The sequence below is a fragment of the Vipera ursinii genome (assembly GCF_947247035.1).
Source record: "Vipera ursinii genome assembly, chromosome: 2".
NCBI lineage: Eukaryota > Metazoa > Chordata > Lepidosauria > Squamata > Viperidae > Vipera > Vipera ursinii.
This window is the reverse complement of record NC_139513.1, coordinates 260,090,314-260,112,097: the sequence shown is the minus strand read 5'-3', so window position 1 is coordinate 260,112,097 and position 21,784 is coordinate 260,090,314. Positions and strand designations below refer to the sequence as shown.

Here is a 21,784-nt window from a genome sequence, read left to right as displayed (position 1 = left end):
AATTCACCCATTCCTGTCCATTTTAGTTCTCTGATTCCTAAGATGTCGATGTTCAGTCTTGTCATCTCTTGTTTGACTACGTCCAGCTTTCCTTGATTCATGGATCTTACATTCCAGGTTCCTATGGAGAAAAAATCTTTACAGCATCGAACTTTCCTTTCACCACCAGACACATCCACAGCTGAGCATCCTTTTGGCTTTGGCCCAGTTGCTTCATTCTTTCTGGCGGTACTAGTACTAGCCCTCTGCTCTTCCCCAGTAGCATATTGGACGCCTTCCAACCTGAGGGGCTCATCTTACATCGTCATATCGTTTTGCCTTTTGGTACTGTCCATAGGGTTTTCATGGCAAAGATACTGGAGTAGGTTGCCATTTCCTTCTCCAGTGGATCACATTGTCAGAACTCTCTGCTATGACCTTTCCGTCTTGGGCGTCCCTGCACGGCATAGCTCATAGCTTCATTGAATTACGCAAGCCCCTTCGCCACAACAAGGCAGTAATCCATGAAGGGGATATTATACCTAGCAGCATCTTAGGGAGGCAAGGGAATTGAAAATGATATAAGCAGGGTTATATTGACATTACACAAGCTGTCATGTCACTTGCACATACAAGAGACAGTATTTGTGGAATGGCAGTGATACACATTCATCATTTTGACAAAAGCAATGGATCCTCTGGATATGTTCAGTTATATTACATTACACATTATCTTTTTTAAATGCAGAGAACAGGATTTGCAAGAATCAAAGTTTCCCTTTCCCATCAGTGTTTGTTATCTCCAGAAAAAGGGGTTTCTGAGTAATTAATAATTAGAAGTGAACAGCTTAGCTATCAGAAATTCACTTTCCGTATCTGAATACTATAGCATTTGTTCCTTCTTTAGGTTACAGTATAGCCATGGTACAAGAAATGGCAGCAATATGTAGAGATCTTACTCAGCCAATCACATTTGCCGTAAGAGCTGATTTGGTTTGTCGGTCAATATCTGAACTTCTGTGGTTACTGCAGCAATCAGGCAGGTATGATTTGCACTAACTGAATATTGTAATAATACATAAAAGATTTAAGAAATGATTGGAAATTGACAAATACATATTTCCAATTAATGTACAAAAAGCAGATGTAAGGTAACAATAGCACTTAGACTTATATACCACTTCATAGTCTTTATAGCCCTCTCTGAGCGGCTTACAGAGTCAGCCTATTGTCCCCAACAATCTGGGTCCTCATTTTACCAATCTTGGAAGGATGGAAGGCTGAGTCAACCTCGAGTCGTTCAGAATCGAACTCTTGGAGTGAGCAGTGAGTTAGCCTGCAATACTGCATTCTAATCACTGCGCCACCACCAGATGATCCATTGGTCAACGTTTGCTTCAACAAAGCTAACGCAGGAGTATTCAATTTTCGTTTACTGTTCTCTGCTATGACCTTTCAGTCTTGGGTGTCCCTGCACGGCATAGCTCATAGCTTCACTGAATTATGCAAGCCCCTTCGCCACGACAAGGCAGTAATCCATGTAATGTAGCTTTGCAGTATTAATGTAGCTTTGCAGTATTGTTTATCAATAAAAAATGAATATTAGTCTTTACAGAAATAAAACAATTGAGAGGGAAGTGGAGTTATAAAGATAGAGGAAGATTAATTTGATAGGTCCAAAACAAACTGAAAATAGTAAAGTGCATCCAGTGGCTTGCTCAGGAATTCTGGGAGTTGAAGTCCACAAGTCATAAAAGAGGCAAGGTTGCCTACCCCTGCACTAGTGCAACTCCCACACGGTTATTTCCTTGCTGGTGAATTTGCACAGGTAGAGATGTGGTAAGTTATCCTTCTTTTTGTGACTGATTAGAAAAGCAGAGATGTTTACCTTCATCTCTGCAATAACACCAAGGTCAGTTGGCAGTTATTCTTTCTAAAAAGGAGGAAGTTCCATGCAGTCACTTAATAAGTGCATCTCAGCTGCATTTGTTCTAGGAAGGGCCTTTAATTCCTCACTAGTAGCAGAAGGCAGAGTGTATTCCACTCTTGCTTGATACCCTTGGATGCTCTATTGTTATTTCTGAAGATAAACATTCCCTCATATACAGGCCAACCTCCATAGGACTTGAATTTCAATGCATCAACGTTTTTTAACATAATTGATAAGAAAATAGCAAGCAATTATGACTGCTGATCAATGAGGAAAAGAAATCCAACACTGGATATTTTTATTAGAATGAACTAAATATCAAACGCATCCTCAAATTCTGGATTCCTGTAGATATCTTCATAAAGCAAAATGCTACGAAACACTAGGAATGAAAAAGAAGAAACTGTCAAGAATAGAATAATAGAATAGAATAATAACTTGTCACTTTGAATGTGGCATACATTAAAATGAAATTTAATTGCATACAGCTCTCAAACGGTCACCCCTTCTGATATATTGTACACTACATAAATATGACAAAAATAAATACAAAATTATGCATATAATATGTGACACAGAGAAAAAACAGTCTAGTTCGGGTTATGTATACATGTGCACGGTGAGAAAAACAAGTCTTTTGAGTTTACCAGATGGATGGCATAGGGAATAAAGCTATTACAGAATCGGATAGTCCTGCTAGAAACGCTCCTCTCCCAGACGGGAGCAACAGAAACAGACCATAAAGTGGGTGCATGGGGTATCTAACAATGCTTTGAGCTCTAAGTATATAGTGCTTATAAGCGAGCTTCCTATGATCTTCTCTGCTGTCCTTACCATTCTCTGTATGGACTTTCTATCTGAGGCACTGCTATAAGATATCTGCAGATTAGTCTTATGGTAATAGTTGTAAATTCCTCCATGTGAATTCTGTGCCAGTTTTGAATTCAGTTTTGGACCTCCGTGTTCCCATTACATTGACTATGTATGAGAAATATATATTGGGCTCAGCTGTTGTATGACTGATGCCACAAAAAATATTTTCTTTAAGATGCTATGTTGGAACTATTGCCTCAGCCTATTTGCTACTGGTGGGTTCAACTGCCCTGGCTAACCTTACAGGAAGAAAATTGCTTGAGGGCTTCACCTTTTCTTCTTATGGGAACCACTGATTTTTATCTATCTAGATCAGACATGTCAAACTCATGACGTCACACGATGTTGCGAGACGTATCGGGACTATTTTGCCATTGCCGGCAATGGGGTGGGCATGGCTTCCGGATGATGCGTCTGGCCCGTGGGCCAGCAGTTTCACACCCCTGATCTAGATGGAATCTATGCACAGAAGAATTTATACAAGTATTGTCTGTTTCCATTCAACTTAAACATTATGTAGCACCATAGAATTTGGCATTGACAAATTAATTTTATCTATATGCATTATCTACGTCTATAAAACTCCATCCGCCCTAATTGCCAAAAATGACATTTCCCAAGAAACATAAAATGGAATATTTTTCATGACAAAAGTTCCCAATTTCAGAGTTAGGTAATATTTTTATAAGGACCAACTAAAATGACATTAAAAAGTTTGTACATCCCCACATTCTTCAGAACATAATAAAAAATTGAAAATATATTTTTAGGATTTTGAATTAAAGCCAAGAATTGTTCTAATATTAAACACCGATTGAGAATAAATACTTATCAATAAAGCATCAATTTAACAGTGGCCTAAAGGTAAAGATGCTCACCTCCCATTCAGAAGGTTGAGGGTTCAATCCTAGACAGTGGCAAATATTTCTCTAACAGGGCACAAAGAGAAAATATCTGCTGTGAACGCCGCATAGGTGTCAGTAATGCTCAGCTCCATTCAGCTGCCCCAACTCCATCCTGAATAGAGATTAAAGAGTCGTAAAAAATAAAAAAAATAAACTTCAATTATTTTGATTGATTCTTACCAGAACCTAATCTAAAACTATATGGTATGACTTACTTAAGGTAACACTCAATGTATACACTTTCACATGCCATTTGAACTCAAGAGTTTCTAAATATTACTGATGCTTTCAGTTAAATAATAAATATTTTACTTGAGATGTCTATAGGGAATGATAGCTATCTGGTTATGAACTTTGTTCCAATTAAATGAATTAAAAACCTTTATACAGATTAATAAGGTTTGTATTTGCATAATCAATTATTTAACATTAGCAGTATATATTCGTGCTTGCTATTTTTGTCTACAAATGTTGAAAAAAGACCTATGGGGCTTTTCCCCCATATGTTGAAAGTACCTTTTGATTCATATTTTAAAAAGGAAGTTCTTCTAAATTTTTAAAATTGTTTTTTTAGAGGTAGAGTTGCTGGAATACCTGCTCTAGGGCAACATTCAAGCTGAATATAGGCTATTAGTAGTGAAATCTACCCGTTATAACACGTTGCCTTAGTGTTAATTTTGTTGCCATAGTTACCATGTTCTTTTTGATACATTTAGCATTACCAAACATTTCCCTTTTCGAATTCTGTTGTCAGACCATCTCTTTTTATTCATACTGGAGAATGCTGATGTTTGAAGAATTATGCAAGCTTTTCATGAAGAAAAAGTAATCTGGCTTTGATGTATGCATTGATTGAGAATCAGGGGAATATGGCAATGGTCTAATACATTAATGATCAGTTTTCCTACTCCTGGTTACTTTCAGTAATATTAAACTCAATTTCTAACATGTATCTGGAAATTATGAGACCAGTGATCCAAAAGATCTAGAGAACAACAGGTTAGGGAAAATTGATTTTACAGTACACTAATTAGTAGCAGCACTCCATGGCTTTTCCTACAATAATTATTCTCACTGACATTTTAACTAAATGCTATTTATAAAGCAAATGCTTTACCTTTGAATTTTAAGCCACTACACATTGGCTGCAGTCACATATCATGTCAACCATAATGTGGAATATTTGGTCTTTTATTAATTACATGTGAACTACAGTATGGCTTGTTCAATAAAATAAAATTTAAACAAAGTATAGTTAAGAATATTTGACATCTGATTTTGGATTTCCTAGATGCATCCCATTATTGTTGCAACAGAGCTTTTTTAGGATAAGGGAAGGTTTTTATTTTTTAAATATAGTGGAAGAATAAATACTCCATACATGTTGAAACATATGTGTCCTTCTTTCCAAATAACAATTCCATTTTCTGTACAATACCAAAGGAATGTATTAATATGAAATCAGTAGATGATTTTGATTTTTCCAAAATGTGGGGGCCTATCTAACAATGTTTGGAAGTAAATGAGCACCATTCATACATCTCTACTGATATATTCACCACCCCATATCCCCATTGATTTGCATGTTATCTTGAACTGTAGCATTCAAGACATAAGTCACAGTTGATTATCTAAATTAATGTTAATTGAACACTGTTTATGTCTGGCATTATATAAATCAGGAAGCAAATAAAAGAAGCCTTAGAAATGAATCTTAACCAATACTTCAGCATGTATGCAAAATAAACTTATCCTTGTTTTATTACATTGACAATATTAATGAATAAAATCTGGCAAAAATTCAATGTGTTTATCAGGATCAACTAGCAGTTCATTTGATGTAGATATAAAATAGGAATTACTCAACTGTTTACTCAACAAATAACTTACACTATGCTGCAAGCTACAAAATAGCCCCTTGAACTTGGGCATGTTTGCAGACATAAAAGAAAACCCTAAATGATGTTAAGAATATCCCCAAAGTACAGAAGAAGGCTGTGTCCTTTCAGATTTTGCGACTAGCACCTGTTCTTTGAACTCAGTAAACATCCAACCTGTAGAGCAGATTCTGTGTCTTCAACAGCCTTGCAGACGACATGAGGGAAGAGGTGTTGGTGAAGGAAAATGCTCTCTCCGTCTATGGGAGTTATAAACACTCAGGAATGAACGCTTGCGCTAGAGAACAACTCCTCCACTAAACTGGCGTGTCGTGAGAGAGAATCTGAAGATACTTTATTCTCGTTCCCTCCAACTAATCCCGCAGCCGCCAAAGCACACCCAGGAGTGGATTAAGCGCTCTGCTTAACTTTGCAGGTCTTCATTTCTAAAAGCTTCGTGGGCCCTCCCGCATCGACGTTTCCCCCGCAGAAAAAGCAGGCGCTACAACGCGCCTCGAGCATTTTGTCGGATGAATCCTCGCCTCTCCCCCTCCCCCCCTCCCTTCCCTTGGCTCGACCGGCTGGAGATAACGCCCCCGCTCCCGGAGGCGGGCGGCAAAAAAAAAAAAAAAAAAAAAAGGAGGAGGGAGGTTTAAGCTCTCTAGAGGCGGGAACGCGCGCCCACTCCGAGGGAGGGTTGTTATTCCGCGCTCTCGCACCGGCGGCGACTTTGTGCTTTAAATTGGTCTCAAAGCCGATTAGGGCTCATCTCTCAAGTGATTATTTTCCTTTCTGGCTCCCGGTGGAGGAGAGGGCTGGGGGTCGGGGTAGAGAGGTGAATGGGCATCAGCTGCTAGGAGGAGGAGGAGGAGGAGGAGGACCGGTCTGGAAGCCCCACGAGCGCGGCGAGGCTGCACTCGGGGAAAGCGCGGCTCGCAGAACTTTCCTGGGCGAAAAGAAGCATGAGGCAACCAGAACCAGGATACCACCGGCGCCCCTGGGCGGGCTGAAGCGCTCGGAGCAGCCGCCGGCCGAAGCCCAGAAGCTCACTTACAGCCCCGGACTCCAATAGCGCCCAAGGTGGCGACCCCCCCTCCTTTTCCCCCCCCAACCAGGACGGAGGAGCGCGCCGGCGCGAGGCTTTGCAGTGGTGCGCCACAGCGGAAGGCGGATGGCTCCGGGTTCCGTCTGGCTTCGCTTCGCCTGTCCGGAGAAGCCGAGCTGTCCTTCGACGACGGGCTAGTGACGGCGGGGCTTCCCGTGCTCTGAGCGGTTCGCCGTCGGCGCTGGAGGCACCATGCAGAAAAGCGTGCGCTACAACGAGGGGCACGCCTTGTACCTCGCCGTGCTGGCTCGCAAGGAGGGCACCAGGCGCGGCTACCTGAGCAAGAAGACGGCTGAGACGAGCCGCTGGCACGACAAATGGTTCGCCTTGTACCAGAACATGCTCTTCTATTTCGAAAGCGAGCAGAGCAGCCGGCCCGCCGGCGTGTACATGTTGGAAGGCTGCAGCTGCGAGAGGGCGCTCGCTCCAAAGGGCGCATCCGCCGTCAGTGTTAAGGAGTCGGCGCTGGACAAGCAGGTAGCGGCCCTGCCCTCGCTAGGGCTCCCCCTTCCAAAGCGCAGCTCTCCGCCTCCTCCTTTGCGTAGGCTCCCTGCCCGCTATGGGACGTTGGCAAAGAAGGGGCTCAACTTTAACACGGGGCGCCTTGGCGCTAGGTCATCGCGCGACCGTCAGGTCTTCTCTGCTGAAGTTCTTGGCGTAGCCAAGCGCTTTGTGTAAGGAGGAGGAGGGGAACGTAAGGCAGGTGGAGATCTGTGCTGTTCTGCTCGCGGAGGTTTGGCTCTCCCTGAGCTTACAAGTTTGAACTCTCGTCTAAGCTTTTCTCAATTTTCTAGATAAGTTAACAATACAAACATCGGAAAAAGGCTGTCGAGTTAGTTAGGGTGTGCTTGAAGCAGAAAATGCCTTTTTAATTTTTGAGAAAATCGCCAACGGCTCAACTTGAAACATTCGATCCAAAAGTTTAGAGCTCTCTTTACCTTCAGCCCCACCGAATTTTGAAATGGCTTGACTCATCTCAGAGAAGTAAGAGTAACTAGAATGTTAACTAGCATATGTTAAACCTTACTCCTCACCCGGTGAGGATGAAGTTTATCAAGTGCATGATTTTCAACACCTTTTGGAAAAAGTCCCCAAGAGAATAAATAATAGGAATATTTCTCTTACTTGACAAATGTAGTTAGATTAACGTGTCTTTAAAAAGCTGTCAGCAGAAATGAAGGTATTTTTAGTTTCTTGAAATAAATCCTCTATATTTTTCAGCCCATAGAATACAGGATGAAGACAGCAGCTAAACTCTTTAACGTTCCCTTGAACAGGGATCAATGTTAATGTTTGGTTTTTAAATTTTTTGTAGACGCTGTTGTTTTTTTCAGGCTGCCTGCCAGGTGCAAATTACGTTTTGTTTCCTGATGTCTTTGCTGGCATATAGCAGTTACTGCTGGCTGAAAAAAATGGTCTCCTGATTCTTCTTAACTGTTTAATAACATTAACTTTACAAAGAGACATGAGAGAATGCATACAGTGTGTTTTCCCATCAAAATTCAAGGCAATACAGGTAATCCTTGTCATAGAACCACAATTAAGCCCAAAAGTTATGTTGCTAAGTGAGAAATTTGTTACATTTTGTTCCATTTTACAACTTATCTTGCTACATTTGTTAAGTGAATCTGGCTTCCCCATTGACTTTACATGTCAGAAAGGTGCAAAAGATGATCACATGTCCCCGGGAGACTGCAACCATCATAAATATGAATCAGTTGTCTAACGTCCTAATGTAAATCACTTGACTGTGGAGATGCTGCATTGGTCATAAATGTGAAAAATAATCATGAGTCACTTTTTTCAGTGTTGTAACTTTGAATGGTCACTAAATGAATTGTTGTAAGTCAAGGACTACGTGTATAGTTCAGTATTACAGTTCTAGTCTTTATATTTATGAAACCTTAGAATATTATGAAGGAAATTAGGGAACAAACCAGTGTATTTATTTTATTTATTTATTTATTTATTTTAATTCCATTTATATCCCGCCCTTCTCCGAAGACTCAGGGCGGCTTACAAGCTTAGCAGTAGCCTTCATTCTATGTATATGCCTGCTTATTAGGGCTTTCATACCCCCCCCCCAAGCGGTATTATTACAAAGTCAGCTTAATTGCCCCCAACAATCTGGGTATACTTTTGACTAGCACTGATGATTTTACCTAGTTTGTGTGTAATGAAACATCTCTAAGAAAACAACCAAGCTCAGAGAACACCAGGGGTTCCTCATACATTTGTATGGCCTTTCTGCAAATGAAATACAGCACAATAATCGGAACACTCACTTTAACTCCAGCTTCCATTTAGAAAGTTTTTGTTGTTATTTTGAAACAGCAATAATTTAGCAGACATACAGCTTTGACCAACTTTCTTCTTGTGTCTAACTCTGTGTTTAAGACAATTCTAGCTGTTGTATTGGCTAAACAGGAAAACATTTTGAAAAAAAAGCCCAATCATAACTGTTGTTCTTGGAAAGCCCAGACATTTAAAAATAAAGCTTCTTGAAACAATCAAGTTTTATTTCACTCTTGGAAAAAATGTGCTCTGCAAATCAGTTTGATACAAAACATATGAGTTTTAATTCAAGATTGGAACACTCAGGTATTTCGAGGTGAGAATATTTTTGAAGTTGTTTTGAGGTTATAGTCCAACTCATCAGAAGGCAAGATTGGTCTAAAGCAGGGGTGTCAAACTCAATTTCATTGAGGGCCGCATCAGCATTGCGGTTGCCCTCAGGGGGCCGAGTGGGTGTGGCCTGGGTGGGCGTGGCCTACTGGGTGGGCGTGGCTAGAGTGCGTATGGCCTACTGGGTGGCCATGGCCAGGTCTACATCGTTCGCATCAAGGGTGCCTATGGGGGCCTGGGCAGGAGTGGGACAGATCTGAGGGTCTCTGGCAGAAGGAGGGTCTCTGGGCCAGGGCCAAGGCAGTGGGGGCCGTTCCCTCACTGTTTCCAGGATGGCTTTGCGGGCCGCATGAAACCACTTCACGGGCCGGATCTGGCCCCTGGGCCTTGTGTTTGACATGTCTGGTCTAAAGCATGCTGACTGGAAATTTGTGAGATGTAATCCAATTTATCTGAAATACACCAGACTGGGTCTAGAATAAGGCTTTTAAATATTGAGGTCTCTTTTTGAACTATATCCCCTGGGGATACTGAGGAGTTCTCAGTGTAGAACAAGGAATTAGATGGTTTTCCATGGAAAAAATGGTGTGATAACCTGATGGTACGCTGCCGCTTTTGAAGAGTGATCAGTTTTCCATGAGCTATCATGAAATATAATGGTAAAGATGTTGGCCAGAGATAAAGGAGATCCTCAGCCATAGAAACTGATGTGGTGGCTTTGAGGTAGTCTATCTTAATTTAATCTGCCAGGTAGGATTGTTTTTGTGAGAAAAAATGGAGGAGGAGGCAGAGTTGTTTTGCCATCCTAAGGAAAAGATATGATATAAATTTGATTAATAAATGGATTTAATCTATTTAGAAACTAGTTGTGGAGCTTTTAATGTGAAATGCTTCAAGTATTTGAAATGTGTAAACCTTCAAGTGTTTAAATACATATATTTCTGAACTTTTTCTTATAAAAACAGATTGTAAACTTATTTGTATAATTTATTAAACTTTACTGAATTAATTTTAATTTTGTGATCATATATTTTTTGTTTCTTGAAACATAATTCTGGCATTTCTTTAAATATAATAGGTCCAATTATCCTGATGGTGAATCAAAAGAGCTTAGTGGTGTTTATAAGATGAATATATTTGAATTTGAATACCACTACAGTTGTTCACTACAGTTGTGTAGATCCACAAGTAGGAAGCAATTAGCAATAATAGTTTTTAAAAATTGGAAATATTATTGGAAAATTGAAAGTTTAGTAAAGGATGCATTTTTAACTGCTATTTTGATTCAATACAGGACTATTCTAAACTCTACTAAAAACTACTAATAAAATAAGTGGTTGTTGAATCAAATTGTTTATACATGTAGTTTGCTTAAAATGAGGAAAAAATATTTTACGCATTCAGAAGTGGTAAATGATGCAAAGTAACAGAATACTCAATGAATGATAATACAATGTAAATTCTTATAGTCTAATCATTTACAAGTCTACTCAAAAATAAATTTCATCATATTCAATAGGTATTTCTAGAATAAGGGCTAGTTTTAGTCATATGCTACATCAGACTTCAGCACTGGCATCTTTATTGCCAGTGCATTGTTCCTATGTGAATACAAATTTGCATTTGATGATACTCATTCATTTCTCTTGATTTATAGAATCAAACAGGTGTCAGTTTCTTTGGAAGCTCTGGAATTTTATCTTTAAAGGAATGCATTTTTGACATTTAAAAAAATAGGAAATCTTCATAGCTTCAAAAAAAATCCATCGATTTAACTATATAAAAAAACCTAACCATGCCAGAAAACAAATGTTCATCTGTTCCAGTGACAGACAGTTAACATTTTTAGATATATTTAGAGAAATCAAGAGGATTTTAAAAAATATTTTTAAAATAGGACTATTTGTTTTTCTACTTTTGTGACAGGTTTAAGCATAAATGGTTTCATGCTTGATTGGCATGAACTACACACACACGCACACTTGGCCAGTTCATTTTCCCTCTAGCCTTGACCCCAGCCCCCAAAATATTAACTTTATTAAATTATATCAATTGCTAAATTGAATGCTAATTTTGGCTAAGGAGATACAAATGCTTAAAATTGTTATAAAATAAATGTAACATATTTAATACCAAATAAGTTTTATCGATTAAGCCTGAATTTATTTCACATGTATTTACTGTATTTCACTGCAATGCAATCTTTGGTGATCTGGGATGGTGATATAGGTGGCATGGATCAAATTATGAGTTCATTAGAGTATGCAGAGTGGAGGATGATTGACTTCTTTGGTCAAAGTAACAAGCAAGCCTTCTGTTATTCTACATGTAACTACAGGGATTTTTTTAAATTCTGTGCTGCCATTCTCTAACATGAATTACCCTATTCATGTTGTTAGCTATAACCATTAATTCACTGCCATATAGACCCTAAAAATTCTGTTGTTTGGCTAAACCTGAGTGCAACCTAAGTAAAAGAGAACCTAGAGTTTCCAACAAGGAGTAAATGCTGCAAATCTACCATTGGATGATGTGATTGTCAGGCATTAGCTAGCTTTTGAGTAGCTAACAATCACAATTCTTTTCATCCCATGATTTCATCATTCTGTGCGATAAATATCTATCCTGAAATGAAAAGGTTTTCATTTACCTTTGCACTGCATTTATCTTTGCACTGCACTTCAGTTTATTCTATGTATAAAGCAATAAACATATATTGGGCTAGAGAAGAAATTCTAGAATGATATATTAAATAGGATTCAAATTTCTGGAGGGAACAGTGTAACCAATCTAGCATTCTTCAGACATGTTAAGACTGAATCTTCCATTTTTTTCCAAACATTGGAATTATCAAGCTAAATACCTAATATCAAAGTTATCCATGTCAGCTGTCATAGCTTCTATATATTAGGATTCTGGGGTTCATGATCATTCATGAAGCTTATTTTCATTTCAATCCACATCTTAGGAAATAAGAACTCTTGGATGCAAGTTTAGTCCAAAAGGAAAATGTTTACTAGGAAGGAATTGATTGTGGGAATACAAGACGGAATCTGAGAAAAGTTACATTTCAATCCTATATAAACCATTCCCATTCCAGCCCCTCCCCTCATCCATTTGGTCAGGCTGTCGTCAGTTGCTAGGTGTCAGGTTCTTCCATGGGAAAGGGAACTCTCCTTGGTTTTATGGTTATTGCTTCCCTTTTTTCAGTTGTAAATGAAGACACAAACCATATCTGTCTGTCCCCCTCCCTTCCCCCGTTAAAACATCCCCTGTTGTTTGAAAATCGCTTTAGTAACCATCCTCTCCCCCCCCCCTCGGAGAGATGGCAGAATCCCCAGTAATAGCACGTTGTTCTACCTATACAATTATGAAATGTGATATAAATGGATTCTGACATTCGGCTCTCCTTTCAGAAAAAAGATGAGTCCATCTGTGGGGAAAGAAAACATATAACTGTTAGCCTGGTTTGTTTGGATATTCTGTATGAAACCTCTTAAGCAACTTAGGTGCTTTAACATGGAGTTTGTTAACCCATTCGTTTTCTGAGGAGGGGAGGTGTTTCCATGCCACTAAATATTGTATCGTTCCATGGTGTTTTCTGGAATCTAAGATTTCTTTCACTTCAAAATGTTGTTCTCCTTCCACCATGATGGGGGGTGGTGGTGGTGGGATTTTTTCTCGTAGTGGAGATTGTTGTTCTCTCTTTAATAGACTGCAGTGGAAGGTTGGGTGTATTCGTCTAAGATTTTTGGGTAGTTCTAATTCAACTGTTACTGGGTTTATGATTCTTTTAATTGGAAAGGGTCCAATATATTTTGGTCCTAGTTTTTTACAGGGTTGGAGTGATTTCAGGTATTTTGTGGATAAATATACCATCTCTCCTACCCTAAATGGTGTGGGATCGGTTCTTTTTTTGTCTGCCTGTGTCTTGTATGCTTTTCTGGCATCTTCCAACGCTTTCCTAACGATTGGCCATGTATTTTGTAATTGAGCAATCCATTCCTTCAGGTCAGGGATAACCGGTTCTTTTGGGGTTAGTTCTGGTATTGGGTTGAAACTCTGGCCTGTAGCTACTTGAAAAGGAGTGTAACCTGTGCTTGAGTGGACTGCATTATTATATGCTACTTCTGCAAAAGGCAGTAGGTCCGTCCAGTCGGACTGCTGAAAATTAATATAGCATCTCAGATATTGTTCAAGTATATTATTAAGTCTTTCAGAAGCTCCGTCTGTCTGAGGATGGTGACTAGATGACAGTCCTTGGGTGGTTCCTAAGAGGGATAAAAATTCTTTCCAAAATGCCGATGTAAATTGCACCCCTCTGTCAGATATGATGCGTTGTGGTACCCCGTGCAATCTGTAAATATGCTGTACAAAAAGTTTTGCTAATGCTTTTGCAGTCGGGATTTTTTGGCAAGGTATGAAGTGTACTTGCTTAGAGAACAGATCTGTGACAGTCCAGACTACGGTGTTTCCATTACTTTCAGGCAGTTCTACGATAAAATCCATGGCTATTTCTTTCCATGGGGCTGAGGGGTTTGCCACCGGTTGTAACAGACCTGGCGGTTTCCCTTGCAGTCTTTTGGCCATCGCGCAAATTTGACAGCTACCCACATAGCTTTCTATGTCCTTTTTCATAGATGGCCACCAAAATTGCCTTTTAGTTAAGTGTAAGGTTTTTACAAAACCAAAGTGTCCTGCTGATTTTGTATCATGGCACAGTTGCATGAAATTGATTCTCTGTGTGGCAGGTATATATAGCTTCTCCCCCACCCACGGTAGTCCATCTTTAATTGTGCACACATGTTTATTTTTCTGGAACCATTCATCACTTTCCAAAGATTTCCTGAATTCTATTCCAGTTTGGCTATCTACCTTCGGCTTCATTTTTTCTTGTGCCCTGGTGGTGACTGGTGCTGCCAGTTGTTGTTCCGGTACAAGTGGTTTAAAGTCAGTAACTCTTGTGCTGTTATATTGGGGCATGCGGGATAATGCATCTGCAAGGAAGTTCTTTCCCCCCGGTAAGTGTTTGAGAGTGAAATTGAATCGGTGAAAATGTTGGGACCAGCGGGCTTGCTTAGGAGTGAGCTTCCTGGGCGTTTTTAGTGCTTCCAAATTTTTGTGGTCTGTCCAGACCTGGAAAGGTATTTTATTTCCTTCTAAAAATTGGCGCCATGTTAGTAATGCCCACCTCAGCGAGAATGCCTCTTTTTCCCATATTGGCCAGCGTTGTTCTGTTTCTGTGAGTTTTCTGGATGTGTATGCGCATGGTTGCAATGTCCCCCCATCATTTTCTTGTAATAGTACGGCTCCTACCGCTACATCACTCGCATCTGCCTGTATTACAAAAGGTTTGTCGGGATCTGGGTGTTTTAGGACAGGTTCAGCAGAAAAAAGTCTCTTTAGCCTCTCAAATGCTGCTTGACATTCCATTGACCATTTCAGAGGCTGGCTGGGTTTCACGGGTGACCCCCCCTTCGTTTTCAACAAATTTGTGAGGGGCATGGCTATTTGGCCAAATGTGGGGATGAATTGGCGGTAGAAGTTTGCAAACCCCAGGAAACTTTGCAATTGCTTCCGTGTGCGGGGGGGTGCCCACTCTAGTACTGCTCTGACCTTCTCAGGGTCCATTTCGATGCCCTCTGGAGATATGCGATATCCCAGGTAGTCGATTTTTTCCTGATGGAATTCACACTTCGATAATTTAGCATATAAGTGGGCAGCTCGCAACTTCTTCAGGACTGCTCTGACTAGTTTGATATGTTCCTCTTTAGTTTCTGTGAAGATAAGGATGTCATCGAGGTAAACCAGGACCCCCTTATATAGGTGCTCTCTCAGCACGTCATTAATTAATTGCATAAAGACTGCGGGGGCCCCTTGCAGTCCGAATGGCAATACTTTGAATTGATAGCACCCCATTGGGCAGTTGAATGCAGTCTTCCATTCGTCTCCTTCCTTAATCCTAATTCGGTAGTATGCTTCCCTCAGGTCTAGTTTGGTAAAAATCTTTCCTTTCGATAGGTGGGATAACATATCCTTCATTAGGGGAAGGGGGTACAGATTACATTCACTAATTGTGTTCAAATTTCTATAGTCCACAACCAAACGAAAGGATCCATCCTTCTTCTCCCTGAACAGAACCGGGGCGGCCACTTTGGGTTTGGCAGGCTCAATAAATCCTCTTTCTAAGTTTTTCTTTATGAATCTCTCCATTTCTGCCATTTCCCTTGGGCTCATGGCATACATCCTGGGTTTTGGGAGTTTTGCCCCAGGTTTGAATTCTATGGTGCAGTCTGTGGGACGGTGGGGGGGAAGCTCATCTGCTCTTTCCTCACTGAAAACCTCAGCCAGGTCCCTGTATTCCTCTGGTATCTCTGGTAATCCCTTCTCTTTCCCCACTGCTGCTGTCTCCTCCCTCTGGGTTGGGGGGGTGCTTTTGGAGTCTACGTTCTTCTGCCCCCCCTTTGGGAAGTTGAGTTCTGCTGTCCTCCAGTTTATCCCGGGGTTCCATTTCTTCAGCCATTCCAGTCCTAGGATCATTGGGCATTCCATGCCTGGGGCCACTATAAACGTTATGTCCTCCTCATGGGGCCCCAGTGATAGGTGGATTGGTAAAGTGGCTAGGGTGGCTGGTCCTCCCCCTGCTATTGTCCCATCTAATTGACTAAAAGAGATTGGATGTTTTAGCCTCCTCACTGGGATGCTCAATCTCTCCACCAGCGTTGGGCTGATAAGGCAGCGGATGCACCCAGAGTCTATCAGAGCTTTTATTTTGGCTGCTTCAGGCATAGGGGAAGCTAATATAGTCACTGTCTTAAGCATGGGTGGAAGGGGTCCACTTACCAATGGTTCTCCCTCTGAGCTGTCTTCCGAGTTGTCCACCGTCCCTGCGGTGCAGGCCGGAGTCCAGTCCCAGTTCCTGGCAGGAATTGTGGACTCTACAGCCTCTGTCCCCTTCATGGAAGATTCTTTTGTGTTGCCTTGGGGCTTCCCCGGCTTCTTGGAGGATGATGCCTCTGGTTTTCGGGGGGGGGCTTTTGAACGACATTCTGCAGCACGGTGGCCCTCTCTCCCGCAGTTGAAACAACTTGTTGATTTTTTGGCTGTGGCTGGTGGTTTTTCCCCCTCGCGTGTTTGCTCGGGTGGCAGGCGGCCCCATGGTTTTCCTCTGCGGTGTCTCTTCAGTAGGTCTATTTCCACTTCCTCCGCCAGGATGTACCAGTCGTCGAGGTGGGGTGGGTCTCCTCGAGGCAGGCAAGCATCATACAGGTCGTAGTTCAGACCGTCTTTGAAATGGCTAAGGAGGATGTCTTCTGGCCAGTTCAGCTTGCTGGCAATGGCTCGGAATTCTTGGGTATAATCAGCCACTGCTCGCCTGCCCTGCCTCACCGTTTTGATTCTCTCCCGGGCCTTACGGTCAGCCAAAGGATCCTCGAACCGTCGCCTCAAAGATGACATGAATCGGTTGAAGTCGTTGAGTTCTGGGGCGTTGGAGTCATGCAAGTTCACCACCCAGTCTGCAGCCATCCCGTCCAGGGCAGATTGCACAATTCGGATGCGTGTTTTGTCACTGGGGATGTCCCGTCCATACTCTTCCATGTAGCTGAGGACTTGGGTTAGGAAAAATCCCAGTCGTGATGGCTCCCCCTTGAATTTGACTTCCAGGGGCGGGAGTCTTTGGCTGGAGCGTTGTCTCCGCCGTGGCCGGTATCGCTCCTCATCCTGGTCCCCATCTGTGGTTCTGGGGGGGTGGGTGGGTACTGCTGAGGCAGCAATTCCTGTTCCATTGGATGGCCCCGGGGTTTCAGGTGTTGGATCCCCTCCGTTACCTTTCCAGTTGCGTCCCCAGGCGCTGCCTCGGTTGCGATTTTCAGCTCTCTCCTCCCTCAGTGAACTCAGGGTTGCTTTCATCAGATCAATGGCCTTTTCCAGGATCCGCTCCTCCTCGCTGGCGTGCAGGGAACTCTCCATCTCTTGCCTCCATTCCGGTTGGTGGTTACTACGCCTCAGGGTCTTTTCTCCCGAAGCCTTTTCCCACTCACTTTTCCTTCCAACGCCCATCGACCACCGGGGTTTTCGGTCGTACTGCTCCACCGCTTCTTCCCCGGGGGAATATGCTGCTTCAGTTTCCCATTGTCTCTGGGATTCCATTTGGGGGGAAGACTCCCCCTCCATGGGGCTTCCCTCCTCTCTTGCTTCGTCGCCAGACATTTGTATTTGTTGCAAAGTCCCCCGGTAAGGTTTTCCCTTCCAGGTTGACTCTTAAAGCAGATTCCGTCTACTGTCAGGACCCACCTCAATCCACATCTTAGGAAATAAGAACTCTTGGATGCAAGTTTAGTCCAAAAGGAAAATGTTTACTAGGAAGGAATTGATTGTGGGAATACAAGACGGAATCTGAGAAAAGTTACATTTCAATCCTATATAAACCATTCCCATTCCAGCCCCTCCCCTCATCCATTTGGTCAGGCTGTCGTCAGTTGCTAGGTGTCAGGTTCTTCCATGGGAAAGGGAACTCTCCTTGGTTTTATGGTTATTGCTTCCCTTTTTTCAGTTGTAAATGAAGACACAAACCATATCTGTCTGTCCCCCTCCCTTCCCCCGTTAAAACATCCCCTGTTGTTTGAAAATCGCTTTAGTAACCATCCTCTCCCCCCCCCCTCGGAGAGATGGCAGAATCCCCAGTAATAGCACGTTGTTCTACCTATACAATTATGAAATGTGATATAAATGGATTCTGACAAAAGTATTGAAACATCTGATTGATTTTAAATATAGGAAGAAATGTTGCATCAACAGTTATAAAACTGCCATTGCAAGTATGTCTAAGATTTCATATCTCAGTCTTATATTTCAAGTATCATTAAAACATTTAAAGGTTATAGTAATGTAAAATATGATTAAATATTTGATAGGCAGAAACAACACCAAATTGACTGCAAATACAGTCAGTCAAAAAACAACAAATCCTTGTAATTTTCAAAAGTGGTATAATTTCATATAACTACAGAGAGCAAATTTTACAGCAATTCTTTTGAGCACAATATATTATGTAATGCATTCTGTGCTTTATACGCCAATCCTAAATGCTATTAATTAGAAGTAAAATCATTTACTATAGCCTAATTTTAAGTCAAATTTCAGGCAAAACTGAATATAGAAGGTTTTGCTTTGTACAGTATTCTAGTAAAACAGTGAAATGTCAGAACTTAACAAAAGTGCAGTTTATATTATTTACTTCAATTAAATCAGTGAAAACAGATTTCCTTAGAAGTAGGTTTGGAAGCACATATGCACAAACACACACATGCATCCCATTTTAATCTCTAAGAGTTTAAGATAAAAAATGCAAAATTGTTTGCTGACCTACAGGTAGTCCTCAACTTACAACAGTTCATTTAGCGACTGTTAAAAGTTATAATGGCACTGAAAAAAGTGATTGGAGGGTCATGCAACCTGACAAGCAAAGTCAATGGGGAAGAAGCCAGATACAGTTAACAACCAGGTTACTAACTTATCAACTGCCTGATTCACTTAACAACTGTGGCAAGAAATGTCATAAAATGGGGCAAAACTCAACAAATGTCTCATTTAGCAACAGAAATGTTGGGCTCAGTTGTGGTCGTAAGTCAAGGACTACCTGTATAAGGTTTCATTTTCAAAGAATTCAATGAATCTGAATGTGGAATTCAATGTCCAGTATATAAATGTCAAAAACACCACAAAATCTGTGTTATCGGTTACTAGACTACCCTAACAATTTACACCAGCGCTTTCCTGATTGATGTTATTAAATATCCTAAATAGATAATGAAGAGTTATAGCTTTCTTCTTTGAAGTACATTTTACTCATTTAATTTAATCGTTTATATACTGGTACCTGTCAAATCTAAAAATCAAACTCTGGTTATCTTATAACCCAGCAGTATACAGCTGTATACTGTATACAATGTATACAGCTATACTTAAAAATAAATATAAATATAAAAAATAAAACCAAACTCAGAAAAACCTAGTACCACAATCACACTTCATTGATTTAACCCTCCAGATTTTTGTCATATTCTGACTTCATCCTCATGCTCAAGCAGAAAGAGTGAGGGCCCATCAGATCAAGGGGAAGAATATCCCATAGGGCAAGGGCTGCAATGGAAAAGCATGCTTCCAAGGACTACAAGAGGCAATATTCAAGATAAAGGATCTGGAGCATGGCTGCCCTATCAGCTTTTGTAAGATGGGAAGATATCTTCAGGGATGGGCAATCCCACAGACAACCTGGTCCTATGCCAGGTAGGGCTTTAAAGGTGATACCCATCACTTTGAATTGCACCCAGAAGAAACTGGGAACCAGTGCAGCTCATGCCTCAGGTATGTAATAGGGGTAAATCCAGGAGTGCCCAACATAGCATGCGCTCCTGCAGTGTGGACCAGGTACTCTTCAAGAGCAGCCCTGTGTACAGAACATTGCAGCAATCAAATAGGAGTGATGAAGGCATGACTGCTGGAGAGCAAGGCTTCCCAGTCTAGGATAGGATGCAATTAATACACAAGACAATCTATGCAAAGGCCCCTCTAGCCATAGCTGCCAGCTGCTCATTGAGCAGTAGCTGCTAGTCTATAATCACGCCCCCGCCCCAAATTGCTTATTAGCTCCATGCAAGGGAATGAAACCCTGTCCAGGGTCAGAGATGGCATATCATCAGTGTTAAGGAATTTATTGTGCAGAGGTCTCCTTGTGTTACCAAAGAGTTTGCACAGACAAGGAAGGGTACTGAGAGCAGTAAAAGTCACACAAGAATACACTGAGTTATAAAAACAAAAAGTAGTTTACTTTAAGGTGGTGTAAGAACAAAAATGCACAGTCAAAAAATAAACAGTCCAGGTCATAAACAATAGCAACAGTCCAAGCTACAAAGTCTTCTTACCGGTCCAGAGGTCAATACACAGTTCAGGTTACAACAGTAGTAAACCAACAGCAGAGCAAAAACAGTAACAGTAGAGATCAGTGAATTCAGAGAGAGAGAGAAGCTATGTTCCTAGCTTCCTCTTATGGCCATGAGAACACTTACACACCCATTGGCCAATTAACATCTTAAAGACATAGCATTATGGTTAATATATTTTCAACCCAACATTGTAGGCTAGCACCATATGCCTAACAATCAGACCAGGTAATATTGAGGGGGGGGAGAGGAGGAAAAGCTACTCCATCTTGCCAGGATTGAATCAAATTTGGTTCTTCCTGATCCTGACCCTCTTAGCTTCCAGGCATTTGGTGAGTGTTGTGATAGCATTACTTGCTTGGGTTGGAGATCTGTAATATAATTGGGTATCATCAGCACAGTGATGATAACTACACGTTGCCAGCAAATGACTTCACCCAGTGGTTTCATTTAAATGTTAACGGGACAGGACACAGACCTGAGCCCTGAGCAGACCTGCATTTCAGAGTCATAGGGCTCGACTTCTCCCCTCTTACCAACATTGAGTAGCTGCAGAGAAAGGAGGAAAATAACTGCAAACTGTACCTCCCCCCAAAAGAAATTGTGAAAGCTGACTCAGAAGGATATCAAAGATCCAAGAGAACAAGGACAGTTGCATCCTCCACCACCACCCTTGTGTCAAGTCTTCTAGAGGTTATCTGCAGACTAATGCAATCTTGGCAGTGGCCTGGCCTGAAAAGGGTCCAACTGCAGGGCTCTCTGTAGCTAAATTCCAGCAACCTCTCAGCAACTTCCCTAAAATGGGGAAGACTGGGAGACTGTTGGGTCCAAGGATAACCTCTTAAGAAGGGGGCATAATAGCTTATGACCTTCCATCTATGGCCCATAGAAGCAATTTGTGCTAAGAGACAGGAGAAGACCTAGCTAAAACCAGGGAGCAGAGTCAAAAGAAGAATCAGCTTAGAGTCTCCACATAGCCACAAACAGACGAAGTCCAACTCCTCTTGAATTCTCTTAACCCCTATTCAGAGCCAAAATGGTTTTAATGGTTAACTGAGTAGATTTCTGTGCATAGGCATGAATAGTAATAAAGCATTTTAAGTAGAACTTCATGTGTAGTTCTGATTTTTATGCCTTTTTAAGTTCTACTTAAAATTAACTTAAAGGAAATGGGAAGTCAGTAAATGTAGGTTTATGATTTTTATAATATATTTATATTTATTTTGAAAACAACATAAAAGTCAAGTTTGATACAGGAAATAAGATCTACTATATATTGTCTTCTTCCTTTAAAGGAGTTACGTAACACATTCCATTGCCAGACTGCTTTATGCTGATCTCGGAAGGCAGTCAGGTTTTGGGTCCTGGATTTTTGGCCATTAAAAAACCCATAATTTGTGGACTTGTGGCAACAAGTCATATATTAAGATAAAACTTGATATATAAAATAAATGTCAAGCACCTGGCTGCATCCCATTTACTCGTTTCCCTCTTTGCTCCATATAATTGCAATAACTGCAATTTATCAGCATTTTCTGGTCTAGGTA

General features: G+C 41.2%; 1 protein-coding gene across 1 annotated transcript in view; it reads left to right on the top strand.

Annotated features, from left to right (window-relative positions):
- Window positions 1-6,861: 6,861 nt before the first annotated feature.
- The window catches only part of RASGRF2 (Ras protein specific guanine nucleotide releasing factor 2), a gene marked incomplete at its 5' end in the record, with an annotated part of 128,325 nt that continues 113,402 nt past the window's right edge, over window positions 6,862-21,784 (top strand). Inside the window, one exon of the mRNA XM_083357247.1 lies at window positions 6,862-7,146. Coding sequence (XP_083213373.1) covers window positions 6,862-7,146 — 285 coding nt within the window. The remainder of the gene's footprint in view (window positions 7,147-21,784) is intronic.